Source organism: Marmota flaviventris, chromosome 9, assembly GCF_047511675.1.
Source record: "Marmota flaviventris isolate mMarFla1 chromosome 9, mMarFla1.hap1, whole genome shotgun sequence".
In the NCBI taxonomy this organism is placed as follows: domain Eukaryota; kingdom Metazoa; phylum Chordata; class Mammalia; order Rodentia; family Sciuridae; genus Marmota; species Marmota flaviventris.
In genome coordinates, this window is record NC_092506.1 from 28,886,613 (window position 1) to 28,906,022 (window position 19,410).

Sequence of the window (19,410 nt, forward strand, 5' to 3'; positions counted from 1 at the left end):
AATGTCCACAGTTAGGCACTTACAGAGCAAAAAATGTGGGAAAAAAAGCATAAAGTTGCTGGAAGTTTATTTTCAGGAAGAAAACTCTATGTGATAGCTAGATTATGCAGGTAATTAAATCAAAAAGTTCTATTCTGGGCACCAACTATGTGCAAGGTTACACAGATGGGTAAGGCCCATCCTTGCTCTTACAGAGACTATAAATTACGAAGTTCTGGTATGCAAGCTACCAAAATAGAAAGTACCCAAGGCAGACATTCAGAAAATGGCAAAATCATAATTGGCTGGGGAGAATAACAAAAGACTTTACATAGGAAAAAGAGCATCTAAGCTGGGCTTTGAGAGAGAGCTACAATTTCAATAGGTGAGCACTGTGAGGAGGTTATTCCACAAGGGGAAAGTCCATGAGCAAACCTGCCAAGGTAAAAAGCACAGGGCCTGCAGTAGAATCACTGAGTATTCGAGAAGACTGGAGCGCATATTCGGTGACAAATGGACAGATCAATGAAACAATGTTCTAAGAAGGTGAAACAGAGAGCAGAGTGGTTCACTGCTAGAAGTAGAAAGTACAGAGCTATTGTTGTAATCTAGGTGAGAAGCAAAGGAAGCCATAGCTACTGTGGTGGTGGTACGAACAGTAGAAATTTAAGAAAGGAAAAAAGAGCTCACAAAAAGTTAGTTCTTTTTGTGTTTGTAAAATAGAAACAAAGACACTATCTCCAGCTGCTTATGTTCCCTTTTCTAGATATCACAGAAAATTCACCTTATCTTTCCACTGCACTCTGTACCATTCTTTTACATTTAAATTGGCATGCCTGGGTAACTATTTTTTAGCTATCTCCATGATGGTGGCAGTAGACAACACAGCACGCTCATAATCCATCAAAGGACTACAGTTCATTCATGCACAAAGGCCACACAGACTCATCTCACAAGATGAACTTACATTCCCAATTGATTTAGTCAAGGCTACAGAATGAGCTTCCCAGAGTGGGAGCTAACAGTGTGACAGCTGTCAGTGACAATGTCTACATAAGGTAGAATGTGTCATATTCAAGGAGTTCATTTGAAAACAAATATAATCTTTTTCTACTTAAAACCTGCAAGTTTATGCAAAATATGGGAAATATTCACGCACAAGCCAGACCCTCCAGGTTCTTCAGCCAAAGCCAGAGTCACAAAGGCACATGCCTATCTGGAATAACCCAGGGTGTAAGGATCCAAGATTATATGACCAAATACTTCTACCACTCCATAGTTTTAATTTATGTGTCTAAAAAATTTACTCATTTTTAGCATATTATTCAATGATTTTTAATAAATATATAGAGTCCTATGGCAATCACCACAATTTAACTTTTAGATTCTTTCCATTACCCCCAAAAGATGTCTGGTACCCATTTGCAGATTCTCCCTATCACTATTCCCAACCACAGGCAATCACTAAGCTATTTTTTGTTGCTACAGATTCTTCTCTGCTAGAAATTCCACGAAAGTAGAATCATATAGAGCATGTTCTTTTGCACTTGACTTCTTTCACTCAGCATAACATTACTGAGATTCACCCACATGGTGCAATGTGTTGGTATTTACTTCCTTTTATTGCCAAATAATATTCCATCATATGAATAGAACCACATTTTATTTTTCCATTCACCATCTGATGGACATTGGGATTGTTTCCACATTTTGCATCCTCGGTGACACTGAGGTTGATTCAAGGATCATCATCATGAATCCAATTCCATGCAGTGCCACAAGATGAAATCGAACCCATAAATAACTAATTTCAGCTTCTCTCCACACCCAGAGGGAGAAAGGCATGTGTGCCCTGAGGCTATAGCTCTCTGATCACTCCATCTCCTTAATGTGTCACCATAGCTGCAGAATCAGGCTACTCTGTCACATGGCCCTGCTTTCTCCAATTTTATATAAAATCATCTGAAATGACCTTTTAAACTGTTTATTGCCCATCTCTTCCTGCTCAGATATAAGGAGGGTAGGGAGCTCACCATTAGGAACTCACTTATAGTTTCTCTCAGGTAAAACACTCAGACTTTGCTCCAAAGGATATGAAACAATTAAGATTGGAACTAGATTGATACTCCACCCTTCAATCGGCAAGCTCTGTGGTGAATGTTACTCTGCTAGGCTGGAGGACAAGAAGTAGAGTTATAAGAAAGTTCTATAACATGGCCTTTGCCTACAAGAAACACAATTTATTCCCTTAAAGCTTTTACCCACTCAAAGGCATAACATTTTACATAACTCTCAGCCAGCATTCCCATGTCTAAGAATTTATCCAAAAGAAATGATTAAGTATGTGGGCAATGATTTCTCTACAAAGCCAAAAATGTCTAATCTATTCCCTTGAAATTTTTTACTTAACCAAGGCCATAAATTTTTGCATATCTTTGAACCAGAATTTCCATGTATAAAAATATATCCAAAGGCCATAAATAACAAGGATGCAAAATTGTAGCTTCATTTAAAGAAAAGGAAAAAAAGATAACATCCTTATGAGGCCCACAAGGCCACCCATGCTGGTGTGTCCAACCTCCACATCCTCTGACCTCTGCTTCTAGTCCTCTCACTTTTGTACACACCTCTCCCACCACCATACCTTCTCACTGTTCCTCAAACAGGCCAGAGGCTGCTACTACTGCACAGTGGCTATGCCCTGGGTTTCAAATACCTGTAGGCTTAACTCCCTCATCTTTCTTATGGTTTGGATATGAGGGGTCTCCCAAAAGCTCCTGTGTTGATGCAGGAATATTTAGAAATCACATAATTAGACAAGGAGAGCTTTAACCTAATCAGTTCATCCTAGTTTAAATGGACGGACTGGGTGGTAACTGTAAGCAGGTTGGGGGTGGCTGGGGAAGGTGGGTCACTAGGGGTGAGCCTGGAAGAGTGCGTCTTCCCTATGGTTCCTTCACCCTCTGTCTCTACTTCCTGATCCCATCATGAGCTAAGCAACTTATCTCTGCTGGACCCTTCCCCATGACGTTCTGCCTCACCTTGGGCCCAGGCAATGGAGTCAGCCATCCATGAACTGAGACCTCTAAAACCCTGAGCACCGAATAAACTGTCCTTCCTCTAAATGTTATTCTTGTTAGGTGTTTTGGTCACAGTGATACAAAAGCTGACCAAAACACATAATCTTTTCCAAGGACACCTAACCATATCACCCAATATAGAACTGCAATCTGTACCCTCCAACCAGCACTTGTCATCCACTATGCCCTGCTCCTATTTTCTTTTTCCTAAGAAAAATTACTGTGTTCTAACTAGATACTTTTCTTACTTATTATGTTTGTTGTTTATTGTTAGTTTCCCTTTCCATTAGAATGCAAATTCTCTGAAGGCAATGATCTATCACTAGCATTCACTCATGTGAGTAGCACTTGGCATAAAGTAGGTATTCAATAAACATTTATATAATGGATGAGGATGTGCAAAGTAGCATTATTTATAAGATCCAAAAACTGGAAATAATACAAATTCCCAACAAAAACAGCATGGTTAAACAAATTGTGGCATATCCATATAATGGAATACTATGTGATCATCAAAACCAGTATTAAATAATATTTATTTCCATGAGAAGATACATATGTAACATAATATTATGTGAAAAAGCAAATTTCAAAAAGAATATGTATAGTGTAACCCCACTTTTCTAAAATAATTATATTAAGTTTAATGAATAAACAAGTGAAAAATACTATTGAGCCCTTAATTATAATTTGGGCATTATAAATAAAACGTGTATGCATTTTATACATATGTAATTATTTGATCCTAAAAACAAGTGTATCAGGTAGAAATTATTGTATCTATTTTACAGATGATAAAACTGAAGCTCACAGTGATGAAGTAACTTTTCCAAGCCTACCCAGTTAGACAGCAGCCAAGCTCAGATTCAAATCTAGCTATCTATAACTTTCACGTTCTTAATAATTATAAACATTTACACAAATTAATAAACACAGAAAGATTCAGAAAGGATTACACACCCATAGTTTATCTCTAAGACACAGGATAATGGTTTAATTAATTAATTGGATATGGTTTTGCCTACATAAAAGAGACCTAAAGTCACAACTTAAACAAGATGGAAGTTTATTTCTCTCTCATGTACTAGTACAGACGTACATAATCCAGAGCTAATGTGGTTGTTCTGCTCCACAAAGTCATCCAGACTCCCACCTTTCTACTGTGCCATCCCTTCTCCAGGTAATCCAGAATAGCAAGAGGATGAAGGGGAAGACAAAGGCACATTCATAGTTTCCCCTGTAAACGACAGGTACAGTATGGTTTAAGCTACTATACTGCACCAAATAAGAGCAGCTCTAATAGGAATTTTATTTCTCTCTCATACACAGCTCAGTACAGGTGGGTAGGCTCTCCTTCATGAGATGATCCAGGGATCCAGGCTGCAGGGTGCTCTGGATCCTGAGCACAAGCCTTACATTCCTAGGTCTACGGGAGTTGTCCTAATGATTGTCAATATCCAGCCACGGTGAAAAAGACAGAAAGACCCCAAGAGACATAGCTTAAGGATATGAAGTTATCCTCCCATTTCATTAGCAAAACTTGGTCATATGGCTATATCCAGCTGCAAGAGAGTGGGAAGTGCAATCTTTTATCCTAGGTGGCAATGGAATAGCTAAGAATTCTACTGCTATGGAAAGAGCAGGGTGGAGTTGGGGGGTTTTGCTGAGTTTAGGATGTGTGTGCATGCACATGCACGCACATGTGCACGCACTCATATGCACATGTGTTAACACTCAGGATTTTCTGATTTTTTTTTACCATAAACAAAAAATAAATAAAAACAAGCTTTTATCTATGGAAGTAACAAACTTTTTCTGCGACCCACCTTCTTCCAATCCTCAACCTAGGGAGAATGACTACATACATCACCTTCATTCATTAAAAGCCCCTCTTGGAAATAATGAAAAAAGAATTTTTTTATATTTTTATATTGTAGATAGACTCCTTAATATTTTAATTTGATGTCCCTCTTTTAATCATAGATACCCTACTCCTAAAACTCTACTTCTTTGATTAACTCTATAAAACATGCAAAATACCTGCAGGTATGAAATACACTGAATAAAAGTAACCTGAAGTATCAAAATTATTGGAGGGGCATTTCCTAAAAGTGCAGGCAACAAGATGCCTGTAGAGCCTGTATCATCTCCTGGTCTCTTTCCTCTTTGCTGATGGCAAAATGTTCACAAAGAACACAGTTCTGGTAAAAAATTAAAAAATAAAAACCAGAAGTGGTAAGAACATTTCCTGTGGTAGGGTAGCTTTGACCCACAGACAGAGGCACTATAATTCTTCAGACATGGGATAGAATGTCTGCTAAACCAAAGTTCACCCTAAATTCTGCAAGCTATTACATTCTAGTTGCTATATCAGAGATCACAAAGATAACAGTAAAATTATTCTTTTTTTAAGAGAGAGTGTGAGAGTGAGAGACAGAGAGAGAGAGAGAATTTGTTTTTATATTTATATATTTTTTTTAGTTTTCGGCGGACACAACATCTTTGTTTGTATGTGGTGCTGAGGATCGAACCCGGGCCGCACGCATGCCAGGCGAGCGCGCTACCGCTTGAGCCACATCCCCAGCCCAAAAATTATTCTTATAATCTATCACACTTTTTCCTGTCAAAATGTCTTTTAAATAATGTAAAATGGTGACTTTGAACTAAAAGTCATATTTTAAGGTAAAATAATTGTTCTTACCCTTTGGGGGGGGTCACAATTTCTTAAAACCTATAGACTTTACTCTTAGAAAAAAATGCGACATATACATACCAAAGTGAACACAAAATTCTTAAGAATTTGTGTATATCCTTTCATCCCTCCTTGATCTCATTTAGGGCATATTTTTCAAAATTGTTTGTCTAAAAGCCAAAATTTCTAGGCTTCACATTAGAACTACTCAGTCTGAATTTAGGGACAGATTCCTAGGAATCTGTATTTTAATTAGAATCTCCATGTGGTTTTTATATATTCATAAGATAAAATTTCCAAAACAAGATTTCATGAAGTAGAATTTAAGAACTGATAATTTAAAAGAAGGATCTTGCAGGCGTGGTGGCATATGCCTGTAATCCCAGCAGCTCAGGAGGCTGAGGCAGGAGGATCATGAGTTTAAAAAGCCATCCTCAGCAATTTAGTGAGACCCTAAGCAACTTAGTGAGACCCTATCTCTAAATAAAATATTTTAAAAGGGCTGGGGATGTGGCTCAGGTTTAAGTGCCCCTGGGTTCAATCCCTGGTATATTAAAAAAAAAAAAAATCTTATTCTTTATCTTGATCAACACATGTAAATAATTTTGCCTGATAGGTGCGTACATGTAGACACAATATTGAGTCCATCCACCAGAGGCCAGTGTGGGATTATTTCCTGAGTTTTACAGTCTTGTGCCATAACATATACATATACACTATACAATATGCACTACATATAGTTGGTTTTAACTACTTCAAGGAATAGAGTGTGAACAACTAACACAATGGTGAATATTTTTCGCTTTTTATATTGCTCATTCAAGATTTCTTGAACATTTAACCTTGATGTTTCTCTTTTATATCATAAACAGTCCTCCTAACCATGAAACTTTATACTTGAATAAGTCTTTAAAACTTCCAAGTACTTTTATGTATATTTCATCTGATTCTCACCACAACCACATGAGACAGTGAAGAGGCAGAACTATTCCTGGTTTACAAATGCAGAAAGCGTGTGGCAAGCCTGGGGTCTCAAGGAATTATATGCCTGGACTAGTACGTGGGACTTCTGATCCAAAGATAAAGCAGTCCTTTTCCATTACACTGACCCTGCCTACAATAAAATGAGAAAATTAAGGGCAGTATAGTGCACTCTTCATAAAACTAAATATCTTCAACCTAAAACAGTTCCTTCACCCTGAGATCAGCCTTTCTGCCTATGGCATTAAAGATGCATCTACTTAAGGCAAACTGCCTGACTTACGAAGGTAGAGAAAGTTAGAGAGATTAATTTCTCCCTCTTTTTTACAAATAAATCTTTCTTTGAAGTTATGAAACGTCCAGAGGTAGAATGACATCTCCCACATAAATCTGTAATAATCTAGAACTCAAATTTTGACATGTGGCATTATGGAAGTTCAACAGCAGACTTAAATTGTACAAGTATTGCATACTTTTTCATTTTTACTGGAAATTCCAGGACATCCCTCATTTAAAAAAAATAAAATAAAATAAAAGCTGGAAGTAAAAATAGAAGAAAACAGCCTGAAAATCCACTGTTCCAATCATTCTTACTGCTCTTTGACTAACTCATAGAGTTCGTATTCAACATAAAACTGTGACCCTGGAACCAAAGGCAATATTCCAGATGTTACTTTTATCAGTACTATGCAAAGAGTAGTTAATATTTCCTTACTAATCAGCTCTAACTACATAATATATAAACATACAACTACATCTAAACCACTTGGGAATCAAACTGTATTTATAAGCAGGTAGTAATTAATAAGAATAACATATCGGCTGATGAATTCTTTGAGAGTAAGGACTCCATTTCATTCATTTCTGTATTATCAGTTTATAACTCAATGCTTAAAACATGAGCATCAATACTTCTATCTCAAAATTTAGCAAGAGTGGGATTGACACTATAATTAGAGACTAAATCCAATACCCAGAATTAGATGACTGGTTACAATCTCTTTTTTCTAATTAGTGGCTCACATACTATAAAACCTAATGTAAAAGCAGACCAAGTCCAGAAAATACATAAAAATGGTATATCGATTCTACCCTATGCTAAGTAGGGAAAATTGATTGCAAGAAGAAAAGCTCTGACTGACATCACATAAATCTATCTCCCCTAGAACAAATCCAGATTTAAAAAAACCAAAAAGACATAAAAATCACATACTAGAAAGACTGTGGCTTGATTTTCATATAAGGAAGACATGAGTTTGGCTAAAATAATGTTTCCTGTTTGTATCCCTTTAGGTTTAGTAGACCATTTCAAAAAAATATTATTGTCCCGTGGATGAAAAAACATTTTGCTAAAACTATTTTAATTTGAATACGTGCCCATTCAACTGAATCAAAGGATGCAGACTTATGACCGCTCAGTTTCAAGCCAAGCAATTTACCCCTTTCCTTCGAGTAACAACACATTGAACAACAACTAAAAATAATGTCACCAGTTAAAGAGAAATGTACACTCAGTAAATGCACACCTACTAGATATTGTTTAAATAGGCTAAAGGTTCATAGTGACTATCTGAAGAGTGTATTTAACTAATAATATTTCTCTGCATTTTGTAAAAGTTTAAAATCAAATTCCCTATAAATGTTCAACTTTCTAATTCAAATGTACACATGAAATACACCACATTTAACATTTATAAATTAAAAAGACAAAGAGCCAAAGAAAATGATTACTTTATTTGTAAACAAACCAAAAATATTTTAAATATGCAAATCTTATGTAACTGTAAAAGCATACTAGAAAAGATATTTTTGTAACAAAATACTATGCATTAAGAACACTGCCAAAAATAAATTTAATGATTATAATTCAAAATGCTGTATATATTTAAGTACGTTTCTTTCTTTATCCAGTTACATCTAAACTATAGCAGACATGAAAAACAAATGATTATCTATAAACCAAATATTCGTGTTTAGAATGAATATGAATTATAACAACCTCAGCTGAAGATTTATGCTAACGCATCTGAGACAAAATGGCTCGATCAGCTCAAAATCTGTCATAATTTGAGGGAGGGAAATTTCCTTCTGCAACTGAACCAGCAGTTTTCTGTGTTTCATAATTTGTCAATTTGTTCCCTAAGTGTAGTGATTTAGTGATGACAAAAGAAATAGAAAAACAAATGGAAATTGCTTAATTACAGTTTGCAGATGTTTCCCCCAAAGAGAAAAAAAAAAAAAAAGGTTAATGTTGCTAATGCTTTAAGAGTCTTCACAGGACGTGGCTATTAATTAGTTCACTCTGTTCAATATGTGTTTTTCTTCTTGAGTGTTCTATGTGATGTTTGGTGCTATGATAAAGAGGTCACATACAGATAACTACTGAATGTATGATTGCCATAAAACTACCCGATTTTTCTTGCCCCTTTATTCTTTTCAAGGATACCAAATCACAAATTAATATTTTAAAAAAACTTTAAAATTGCACCGTTTCCCTCCTCTTTCCATAGGGATGTCAGATTAATTAATTTTTTTAAAATTGCCTCGCTACTTTTACTAGCAAATCCACATATGATGTCTTCTCAGATTTCCCTTAAAGTTAATATCATACCAATGGCCTATGTCTTTGGTCAGTTTATTGCTATTTGCTCTGTTATTTTTCAATGGGCTCTTTACTGTTCAGTTCACATTTGCAAAAGTGTTTCCTCGAGTTGCCTTTTTTTTTTTTTTTCTGATGTGGCTAACGAAAAAAAAGGAAACAGAAAGACACTGCAAATGGGCTGTGAACTAAAAACATCACTCAATATTCAGTAGGGAATTAAATGACTGATAACAACAGTGCAGAAAATGTGGCCTAAGTGCCACCTGGAAACAGAGAGCTGGTCAGTTGTTTCCAACTTCCTCCGCAGGCAATCTGCCAGTTGCAAGGGTATCAAAACAATGTTAAGCCCTCTAGTCTCTATCTAATACTCGACAGAAAATAACTGCAAAAGGCTACACAGCTAGGATTATTTTTCTTGTTGTGTTCTCTTTTATAAGGGAAAGCTGTTTTTATGCTCTACTGAAATTCCTTTCCTGCTCTGAAATTGGTAAGAGGGCCAGCTGCTTTCTCTATTTTTCTCTATGGTATTTTCTACAGCCAATTTAAAATTCATTCTTCAGATTGGGAAAAGCCTCTCTTTGTACCCCTATAGAAGTTTAAAGATACATTTCTAATGCTCAAATTCAAAACAGCTTTGGGGACCAAAATATGTCAACTTTAGACATAAAAAAAAAAGTGTTGTTTTATGTGCTGTCACCAGTTTCATTTTTAATTATATTTTTTAGAAGTTGTCAAGTGTGAGTAGTGATATTCTTATGGCTGAACTGACAAGTCAAAATTTATCAGTCCAGAAGTGTAAACCAAATCCCAACCCAAGATTCTAAGCTCCTGACAGAACATACATTCAATCAAGAAAAATATATATAAATAAATAAGAGGCTCCTGAAATAAGAACAGTGTAACTTTAAACAAGTGGCTTAGCCTCTGTGAACCTCAGCATCCCCCAGGCAAAATACCTGTGACTCATCTTTGACTGGCTACCAGAGGCTTTTATGATAGCAGACTTTCATAAAAACACAGGTTCTCAGGTCTATTCTCCCTGGTCCTCTGTCAGTCACCTGTAAGTGCTGTCTGTCATTCCTTCACTTGAACATCTCATAGGCCCTGTGGCTCTTCATTTCCTCCTCCACTACCTGAATCCAGACTTCCACCTAGGTACTTCTGCTCAGCCTCCTTCTTAGTCTGACTCTGGATGTTTCTCTCCTTCTGCTTTGCCTCTACCTTTCAAAATCACTTGCAGTTTGTGTTATTGCTTCTCATGTGTAAGTCCTACTCTAGCTCCCAGCTACCTAGCATGTCAAATCCAAACCAGGGCACTGCAGTCTTCGTAGGCTTGCTTTCCTGTGCCTGTCATTGCATATTCTTCAGAGCTGGATCTGAGGTCCCCTACCTGTCTGCCACTCTTATTTTCTTTTTGTTTCATTTATTCAACAAATATTAAGCATGTACTTATTTCACAATACCAGGCATCATTGTATGCACTAAAGTGATGAAGAAAACTCACAGGAAGTCACCTCCATGGAGCTTACACTCTAGAGAAGGTACAATAAATGTTCGGGATAGCACACTCATTCCCACAGCTCCTCTTATCTGTGGGTCAGTGCCTCCCTCAGCTTGAGAAGACTGCCTCCTCTGTAAGGAAAGCAGAAAACAATGTGGTTCGGAGTACACTTTGAAGCCACAGTGACCAGACAGGCAGTCCAACTGGTCACGTAAACCTGGACAAGTCTGCCTGGGCTGGCATCACAAAACACCGTGGATTCGATGGTTTAAACAACAGAAATGTATTTTCTCCCAATTCTGAAGGATGAAAGCCCAAGATCAAGGCGCAGGCAGGTTTGATTTCTCCTGAGGTCTCTCTCCCCATACCTTCCCATTGTGTCTTCACAAGGCTTTTGGCCTCTTCTCTGTGCACGTTTTGGGGGTTGCGGGTGTCTGTCTTCTTAAAATGACAGCAATCAGATTAGATTAGAGCCCAACCCTCTGACCCCATTTAATCTTAATTATCTCTTTAAAAGCCCTGTCTCTTTATATATTCCATGTTAGGGTTAGGGCTTCAACATATAAATTAGAGGGATATTCAGTCGGTCTGTAGTAGTAAGGTACTTAACCTTAAACCTTACTTGGCCATTGTAAGAAAATTAAGTGAAATGATCCATGTAAAGTACTAAGCATAACACCCATACTTAATACATGTTAGTGCTCTTAATAATAACATTAGACTAGTTTTTGATAATCTCACACTGCCTGATGTCTGTGGGAGAGACAAAATGGTAGTGAGTCAGCTGTCTGAAGTTTGAATCCTTGATCTGACACAAGACAAGTTTATAATCTACAGTTTTCAGTTCCCTGGGCTGTAAAAACAAATAATCATGGCTATTTCTTTGCATTATTATAATAAGTTATTGGAGAAAATGCTGAATATATCAATAAAACCAGGAGCATGGGACTATCACTTCCAGTTTATAATTTAAACACAAACATTAATAATTATCTAATATCTTAAAGATGTATAAACAGTCCTGATTTTAAGGGATTATGAGAATTTGTAATTCAACCAGTGATCCCTCAAAACTTGTGGTACATCAGAATTACCTAGAGTCTTATGAATATCAAAATTCTTAGACTCCTAACCATGAATATTCATTTCATAAACATGGAATAGACCTGAGAACCTGTGTTTTTATGAAAGTCTGCTATCATAAAAGCCTCTGGTAGCCAGTCAAGTTTAAGAATTCCTACTCTATGTATGTGGTACCCAATGAAAATATAATGTAAGCAACATACTTGATTTTAAATTTTCAAGTAGCCTCTTCTTAATAAACAGTAAAAATAAAAAGTAAAATTAATTTTAATAATATATTTCATCAGGAACAAAGTTTTAAAAATTTCAAACATAGTCAATATGAAATATCAGATATATTTTGCATTCTGTTTTTATAGTGTCTTCAAAAATTCAGTGTTTATTTCATACACCATATCAGAGTTCAGATGCCAATTTTTCATCAGAATATACAGATTTCATAAAATTTACATCTTAAAATTGTCCCAAAAACTCAGAGTCCCAAATACCTTTAAATATTTTCCAGTAATTTACATGTAAATTAATTAAAAATAAATCAAACTTAAAATCCAGATTCTGGGTAGCATGAGCTATATTTTAAGTACTCAAAAGTCACATGTGGACAGTAGCTACTATTCTGGACAATGCAGGCCCACATGACCACAGTCTATAGTAAACCGAACATTTCTGAAATGTGTAATGATGGTAGAGCATTGGCATAGCTCCTTACTTAATTAAATGCAAATAAAGTACATAAAGACTAAATTCTCAATGATTACACAACATGACTAAAATCTAAGAAAAAGTGAAACCCACTTAGTGGTTTTGAAAATCCTAGATTTTGAGCCCATGGAAGGCCAAAACACCACCAGCACAGAGACACAGGCATGGGCCTTTGTCCTAAACATCCAGAAACAGAATGTCCTATCTAATGGGGAATTTAATTCAAATAATAGTAAGTATGAAGGAAAAAAGGGAGGTTGACAGCAGTTTTTTTCAAAGCTATGTTAAAAGAACAGTAAAATGCTAAAAGCATAAGGTTCTAAAAGTGAAATGAGAACAGCACAAAAAAAAAACAGAAATGAAATTACACATCAAATCTGAAACAGAAAATCTTTGATCTACACATAGTAAAATAGGTTAAAGTTGATAAATGCATCAATGAATATAATACTGCACTATATGCTAATACAGAAACTCATACAATCACTTGGGAAACTGAATCCCAGATATTTTAAGAAAGAAATGAATGAAAAGACAAAAGACTCATTTAAGAATTATCATAAAATCACAGTAGATTGATTTCAATTTCCAAACTATTTTAGGCTGACTTAGTTGGTAAAATAGGCAACTTTGATGAAAATTAACCATGTAGCCTAAAGCACAAGATCAGGACAATGATAATAGGGTACATATGTGTGAGAAAGGGAAAGAGAAAGAGATTGAGAATTGAAGACTGTTGTAACCCTCTGAATTAGTGTGTTTTCTTTTGTTATAACAAGATAACTGAGGCTTGGTAAGTTAGAAAAAGAGCTTTATTGAGCATATAGTTTTGAAAATGCAAGAGCATGATGCCATCATCTGCTGAGGATGATGCTAGTGATCTGATAAGGATCTCATGGAAGATGGCATCACAGTGGGAGCATGTGCAAGAGGGGGAGATCACAAGGTAAAAGAGGGCACTGAAGACCATGGAGGGGACAGTGAGGCCTTTTATGACAAAACATTCTCACCAGAACTCACTTCATAAGACCGACCAGTATTATGCCTTCAGAGAACAGCATTCCCAATGATCTAATTCCCTCACTAGGCCCTACCTCTGTACTGCTACACAGGGCACAAAGCCTTCAGCACATAAACCTGTAGGGGACAAGCCACATTCAAACCATAGCTCTACAGCATACACCCAAAGTTGCTGTATGTAACAAAATGGAGTTAAAAAGATTTAATGTCAACTTCTAAGTCACCAGCTTCTTAACTGCACAGTTTCTGTGAGACAGCAACATGAATGGTAGCTAGCACTCTAAAAGCTGGGAGTAACTGCTTCCAAAATCAGTTCATGTGATAACCCTGAGATAGGACATTAAAAGAAATTGCCTCTTTCCTTCAGCAGTTTAGAAGTAATTCTCAACCTACTAAACCAAAGCTACATCTTCATCCAGAATACTTACTGTTTTAAAAGTGGAATTATATAAAAGCACATACAGATATAGAGAGACACATATCTCAGTATCAAAGCAACAGAACCATGACCCAGCAGAGGCATTTTAACATCGGTCAGCTTCTGCTCTTACCCATCAAACCTTCCTGTGCTATACTTAATGTCTTAGGATCTAGGACCTGAAGTTGGTTCAGTGGTATCCCACCCAAAATATTAACGAATGAATAAATTAGTAAATGCATTAACAAAAAAAATCAAAAAGAAATATTCACACCTGTGTTTTTAGAACCTAAAAACAAAATGATAGAAATGTGAAAAAGAGAAAGAAGTCTTTTTCCACAGATACTCTGAAAAGACCTGTAAATTATGTTCACAAAGAAACTGAGACACAGAAGATTGAAACTGAAACCTGATGCTTACATTTATCCACAATGTCAATAATATAATATCTTTACAAACAATAGGAAAAAAAACAAAATCTGCTTGCTGATATTCTAATATGTCTTATAATTTATTTTATCCTCTTGAACTGAAGACACTACTAAGAATTCAATTATAACTGTTTAATAATTAATATCTCTTTAAATATTTTGCTGTAACAGTATATTTATTCTCAAATACGTACCAGGACTTAAAAAACCTTTAGCTGTTTTATAAAAGAAAAAATTCCAAAACACTATCAACATAAATGTACTGTAGTGAGAATTATGTTGCAATATTAACAGTTTCCAACTGTTTTCCAAGAATCTGAAGCAGTAATGTGAATTTCTTTCAATAAGGCTATAATTTAATTTTTTTCTAGGGAAATGTTTTTAATAGGATTACTGACCCTTTTAACACTCTTGGAAAGAAAATGAATCTCATAAGCATTCTGGCATACAACTATTATAAAAATAAATAGAACAGTCAATCAGTAGAAATGGTAATGGACTTGAGAAACAGAAGTTACTAAGAAAATGTACATAAGTACGTACGGTGATAACAGAGAGAAGATTCACTACATATAAGCAAAACAAACAAATATTCAGACAAATGAAGGGCCTGGAAGGAAGGGGAGGGGCTTTGAAGAATGAGCCTTAATGTGTTTCTCAAGTAAACTGATCATGTAAACCTAGATGAGTTCTCCGGGTTCTTATTCAACTCTTAGTTAGGCCTGTCCCCAAGTCCTGTTTGGTTTTGCAGAAGGTGTTTAAATGTTTCAGAGGAAACACAGACACTGATTTAAAATATTTTTTCACTCACATTTCTTTGTGCTTTAAGAGGAATTTTTTTCAGGTCATTAGTTTATAATGTGAACTGGTGCCTAAGGATATTTTGAAAGGAAAAACAACTGTGCTTGGAGATGCAGTTTATGTGACTCGCATCATCATCTATTTCAGCTCAATTTGGGGCCCCAAACCAAACTCAAAACAAAGTTACCAGGCTGGGGCTATAGCTTAGTGACAGAGTGCTTGCCTTGTAATATCTTTACAAACAATAGGAAAAAAAAAAATCTGCCTGCTGATATTCTAATATGTCTTATAATTTATTTTATCCATGTGAGACACTGGGATCTATCCTAAGCACCATGTAAAAATAAACAAATAAAATAAAGGCATGCTGTCCATCTCCAACTACCAAAATAAAATTTAAAAAAAAAAAAAACCTAAGTTACCACATCTGCAACAGTTGCTTTCTCTGCATGTAGTAACCACACAAAAAACTGAAAACAGACTAGACTCTGACCTCAAAGATAAACACAGTGTAACCCCTTACAATATCAAAGTCCTTGTAATAAGACTTTACTATTCCACCTTACAAAAATGAAGTGGGTCACACAAATAATTTCCAAGATAATCTGGATTTTCACAATGCCACTGGCAATCCAAAATTCATTCATCCTACCAGTTTTTTCCCTTGTTTCCACCACCCCACCCCAGCCAGCCATTCATACTGCCATATTTGGGTCCAGAAGGTAAGAAGGAAATCAAGGCTCAGAAAAAGGAAGCAGCTTCCTAAACCTAAATTCATAAACTAAAAAGAGATTTGGTCATTCTCCAGATTTGATCTGCGTATCATATCAAAACACATCATTCACTGACATCCCCAAAACTATCTTTAACATGCCTAAAATCTCTATGACCCATAAGAGTAAATAATACCCACATTCCATGTTTTTTGTTTTTTGTTTTTGTTTTTGTTTTAGTTTAAACAAAACAGTTATCGATGTTATTTTAGAGCTTGAGTATCACTTTTCCAAATGCTTAGAAGCAGAAGTGCTTTGAATTTCAGGTTTTTCAGATTTTGGAATATTTGAAATAGACAGTAATGACATTATCTTGAGGATGAAACTCATATCTACACACAAAATCCAGTCATGTTTCATAGACACTTTAGGAGGTAATTTTATACCATATTTTTAGGGCACTGGTGTTTTGACCGTGACTTATCAGATGAGGACAAGTAGGTATGTAGTTTTCTACTTGTGACATCATAGCAGTGCTCAAAAAGTTTTGAATTTTAAATCATTTCAGATTTTTAGATTAACCTGTATCCTGCATGATAAAACAGACTAACATCACATTTCCTCTTCATGATAACTATCTTTCTTTTACATCTGCTTAGAGCATAGGAATCATGACTTATAATTATGAGATCAGGTTTCCTTAAAACTGTCATGACTTCAGAGATTATGAAACCCCTGTTCTCAACTTTACGTGCACATCAGAATTACTACAGGAACTTTTACAAAATACTGAGTCCTTAGCCTCGGCTGAGCTTTAGAGTGGGCTCTAGTATTAATATGGTCTTAAAGCTCCTCAGGACAGTCTAGGTGGAGAACCAATGACCTCACTTCAAATGCAGATCAATGGTCCAAAAAGAACAAAGATTCACAGCCAACCAATGACAACCTGAGGCAGAACCTAAAATGAAGATTACAACTCCAGTGCCCATGAAAGCCACTTAAATGAAAAAGCAAACAACATGTGCATACATTTTTAGACTGAGCACCCAAGAGTGTATATACTAGAGAGCTCAAAAGGCTAAGGCTCCTGACCTTCAGCTCATAAGGGAAATAACAGATAACAGATATCCTCACTTGATCTGAAAAAAAAGAAAAAGATACAAATCAAGGTTTTCCTATAAAACTGTCCAACTTTTAAGCACTGGCGCAATTAAAAAATGACACTGTGTGAAGCAACAAAGCATGTAATGAAACCCACAGCAGGGATTTGACCTTTAGGCTTCGGGTTATTACAGCAGGTCTAAAAGGTTGTTTCCTGTCTATAGAAACCACAGCATCATCACCAACATCACAACATTAACAATATCTGGAATTCATAAAGTGCCCACCATGCATTAACCACTATGCTGAGTTATACAAGGCTCTCAACAAGCCCTTATCAACCCTTGGGACAGGTATATTATTATTATTCCCCCAATGTCACATGGCCATCAAATGGTGACACCAGGATCCAAATGCATGTAGTATATCTTAGGTTTTTAAAATGCTTTTAACAACCTCCACTCTTTGCATTTGCATGTCTTTAAAAATAAAATGAAGAGATTATATTAAATAATTTCCTAGGGCAATTTGAGTTATCAAACTCAATGGCTCTGACTCCATGACACAGCTCTCGGATACAGAAAGACACTGGTATTTACACACATCTGTCACAGATGCCCTAATAAAAATTACCTGATAAAGGAAAAGAGGGAGTATTCATGAAATGGTCCTTCTTAAAAGGCAGCAAACACAAAGACATATAATAAAATTCTTTATCTCTACTGCTGTAGAATGTTTACTTCTCCATCTTACCTTTTGAAAGATGAGTAAAAGTGCTCCGAAACTCTTCATATGTTTGCTCATGACAATTAACAAACTTATCCAAGACTTCTTCCATTAATTGATCTTCATCCATTATCTCCAATCCCAATTTCTGGGTAGGCATCCCAGTCCACGAGGCTACTTAACCTAAGACACAAAGTAAAACATGAACAGAGAGTCATGCAGTCCCAGCTGCTCAGAAAATACCCTGGACGGGCAATGCAAGATTCCAAGGCCCCAAAAGGACAGAAAAAATTCTAGTCAATAAATCAGTTTTATTCATACATCTGCACATTTGTGCTTAGCTTCAGTTTCCTCCTTTCCATCTTCTTAATTTTCAAGAATATTGTCACATAACTACACAATTAGAAATTCAAAGTCTTTTAAAGTGACAGTAACTTTAAAGGGTATATCAACTAACCACTCATCCCATGACAACAATATGAGCATATTTTATTAGTGACTTATTTAGCACTTACTGTGTACCAGGTTCTGTTCTGAGCACTTTAATGAAAATCATCATAACCCTCGCTTAGGTCACAGAGACAGCCGGTAGAAAGAAGTGTCAGTGCTAGGAGTCTGATCCCAGAAATCAAGTCCTTATGCACTTCACTATGCTTAACTCTATCCTGTGACTCACTTTTACTGTGGCTGACAAACAGGTGACTTGACTGTGCTTTCACACATCCAGGAACTGGAAGCGCTGACATTCCAGAGCAGTCTTTGGACAGCTTTTAACACCTCTATACCCTAGCCCAACTGGGCCCTGAGTTAGTGAGCTTGTCCTGAATAATTTCAATCCTTCCTTCTTGTAACTGACATCTTTTCATACATTAAAACTGGGCCACACTGTCCTTTCTGGATTTTCTCATTCTATTCACTGGAATACATTTCTTTGTCAAATCCCAGCTGAAAGTTCAGTTTCTCTCCAAATGCCTTAACCTCCCATTGAACTCATGTGGTGGGGAGAACCAATCTGAATTAACATGAGCGTACTTATGGCTTTTGTTTATTCTACTCAGTACAACTATTCACGTTTCCCTAAAGAAATCCTACTGGGCTGCATATGAGGTGCTTTCCCAGACCCCACTGCACATTTGTATAATAGATGGTTTGTGCACTGATTGCCTTTCTTAACTCCAAAAAATTTCTGGAAAAGTAATAAGGAACTGTGATGCTACATGTTCCTCACAGGATTACTATGATGATTAAATTACTATGTATCTCAAGATATGTTAGGGATAATGACCATCATGATGATGATGATGATGATGATACTACTGATGGAGGACAGGACCAGTCTTAGTATTCTGTCCTTTGCTTCCACAAAGCTTTCTCATGACTGTGACCACTCTGACATGGAATGTACTGATGTTACATAAGATAAATCCAAATAGTTCCCTATGCATTACAGTCTCAGATAAAACATGTAAAAGACTGGACAAAAATAAAAAGTGTATGTAGATACTAATTTAAATTGAAAGAAACTTTCAAACTATTGGTACCTGGAAAATTAGACTTTTCATCTTATCAGTTATGGCTTA

General features: G+C 36.1%; 1 protein-coding gene across 1 annotated transcript in view; it reads right to left on the reverse strand.

Annotated features, from left to right (window-relative positions):
- Iftap (intraflagellar transport associated protein) overlaps positions 1–19,410 on the reverse strand; it is a 57,701-nt gene that overhangs the window by 23,204 nt on the left and 15,087 nt on the right. Inside the window, exon 2 of the mRNA XM_027936607.2 lies at positions 17,858–18,013. Coding sequence (XP_027792408.1) covers positions 17,858–17,990 — 133 coding nt within the window. The 5' untranslated portion in view covers positions 17,991–18,013. The remainder of the gene's footprint in view (positions 1–17,857; positions 18,014–19,410) is intronic.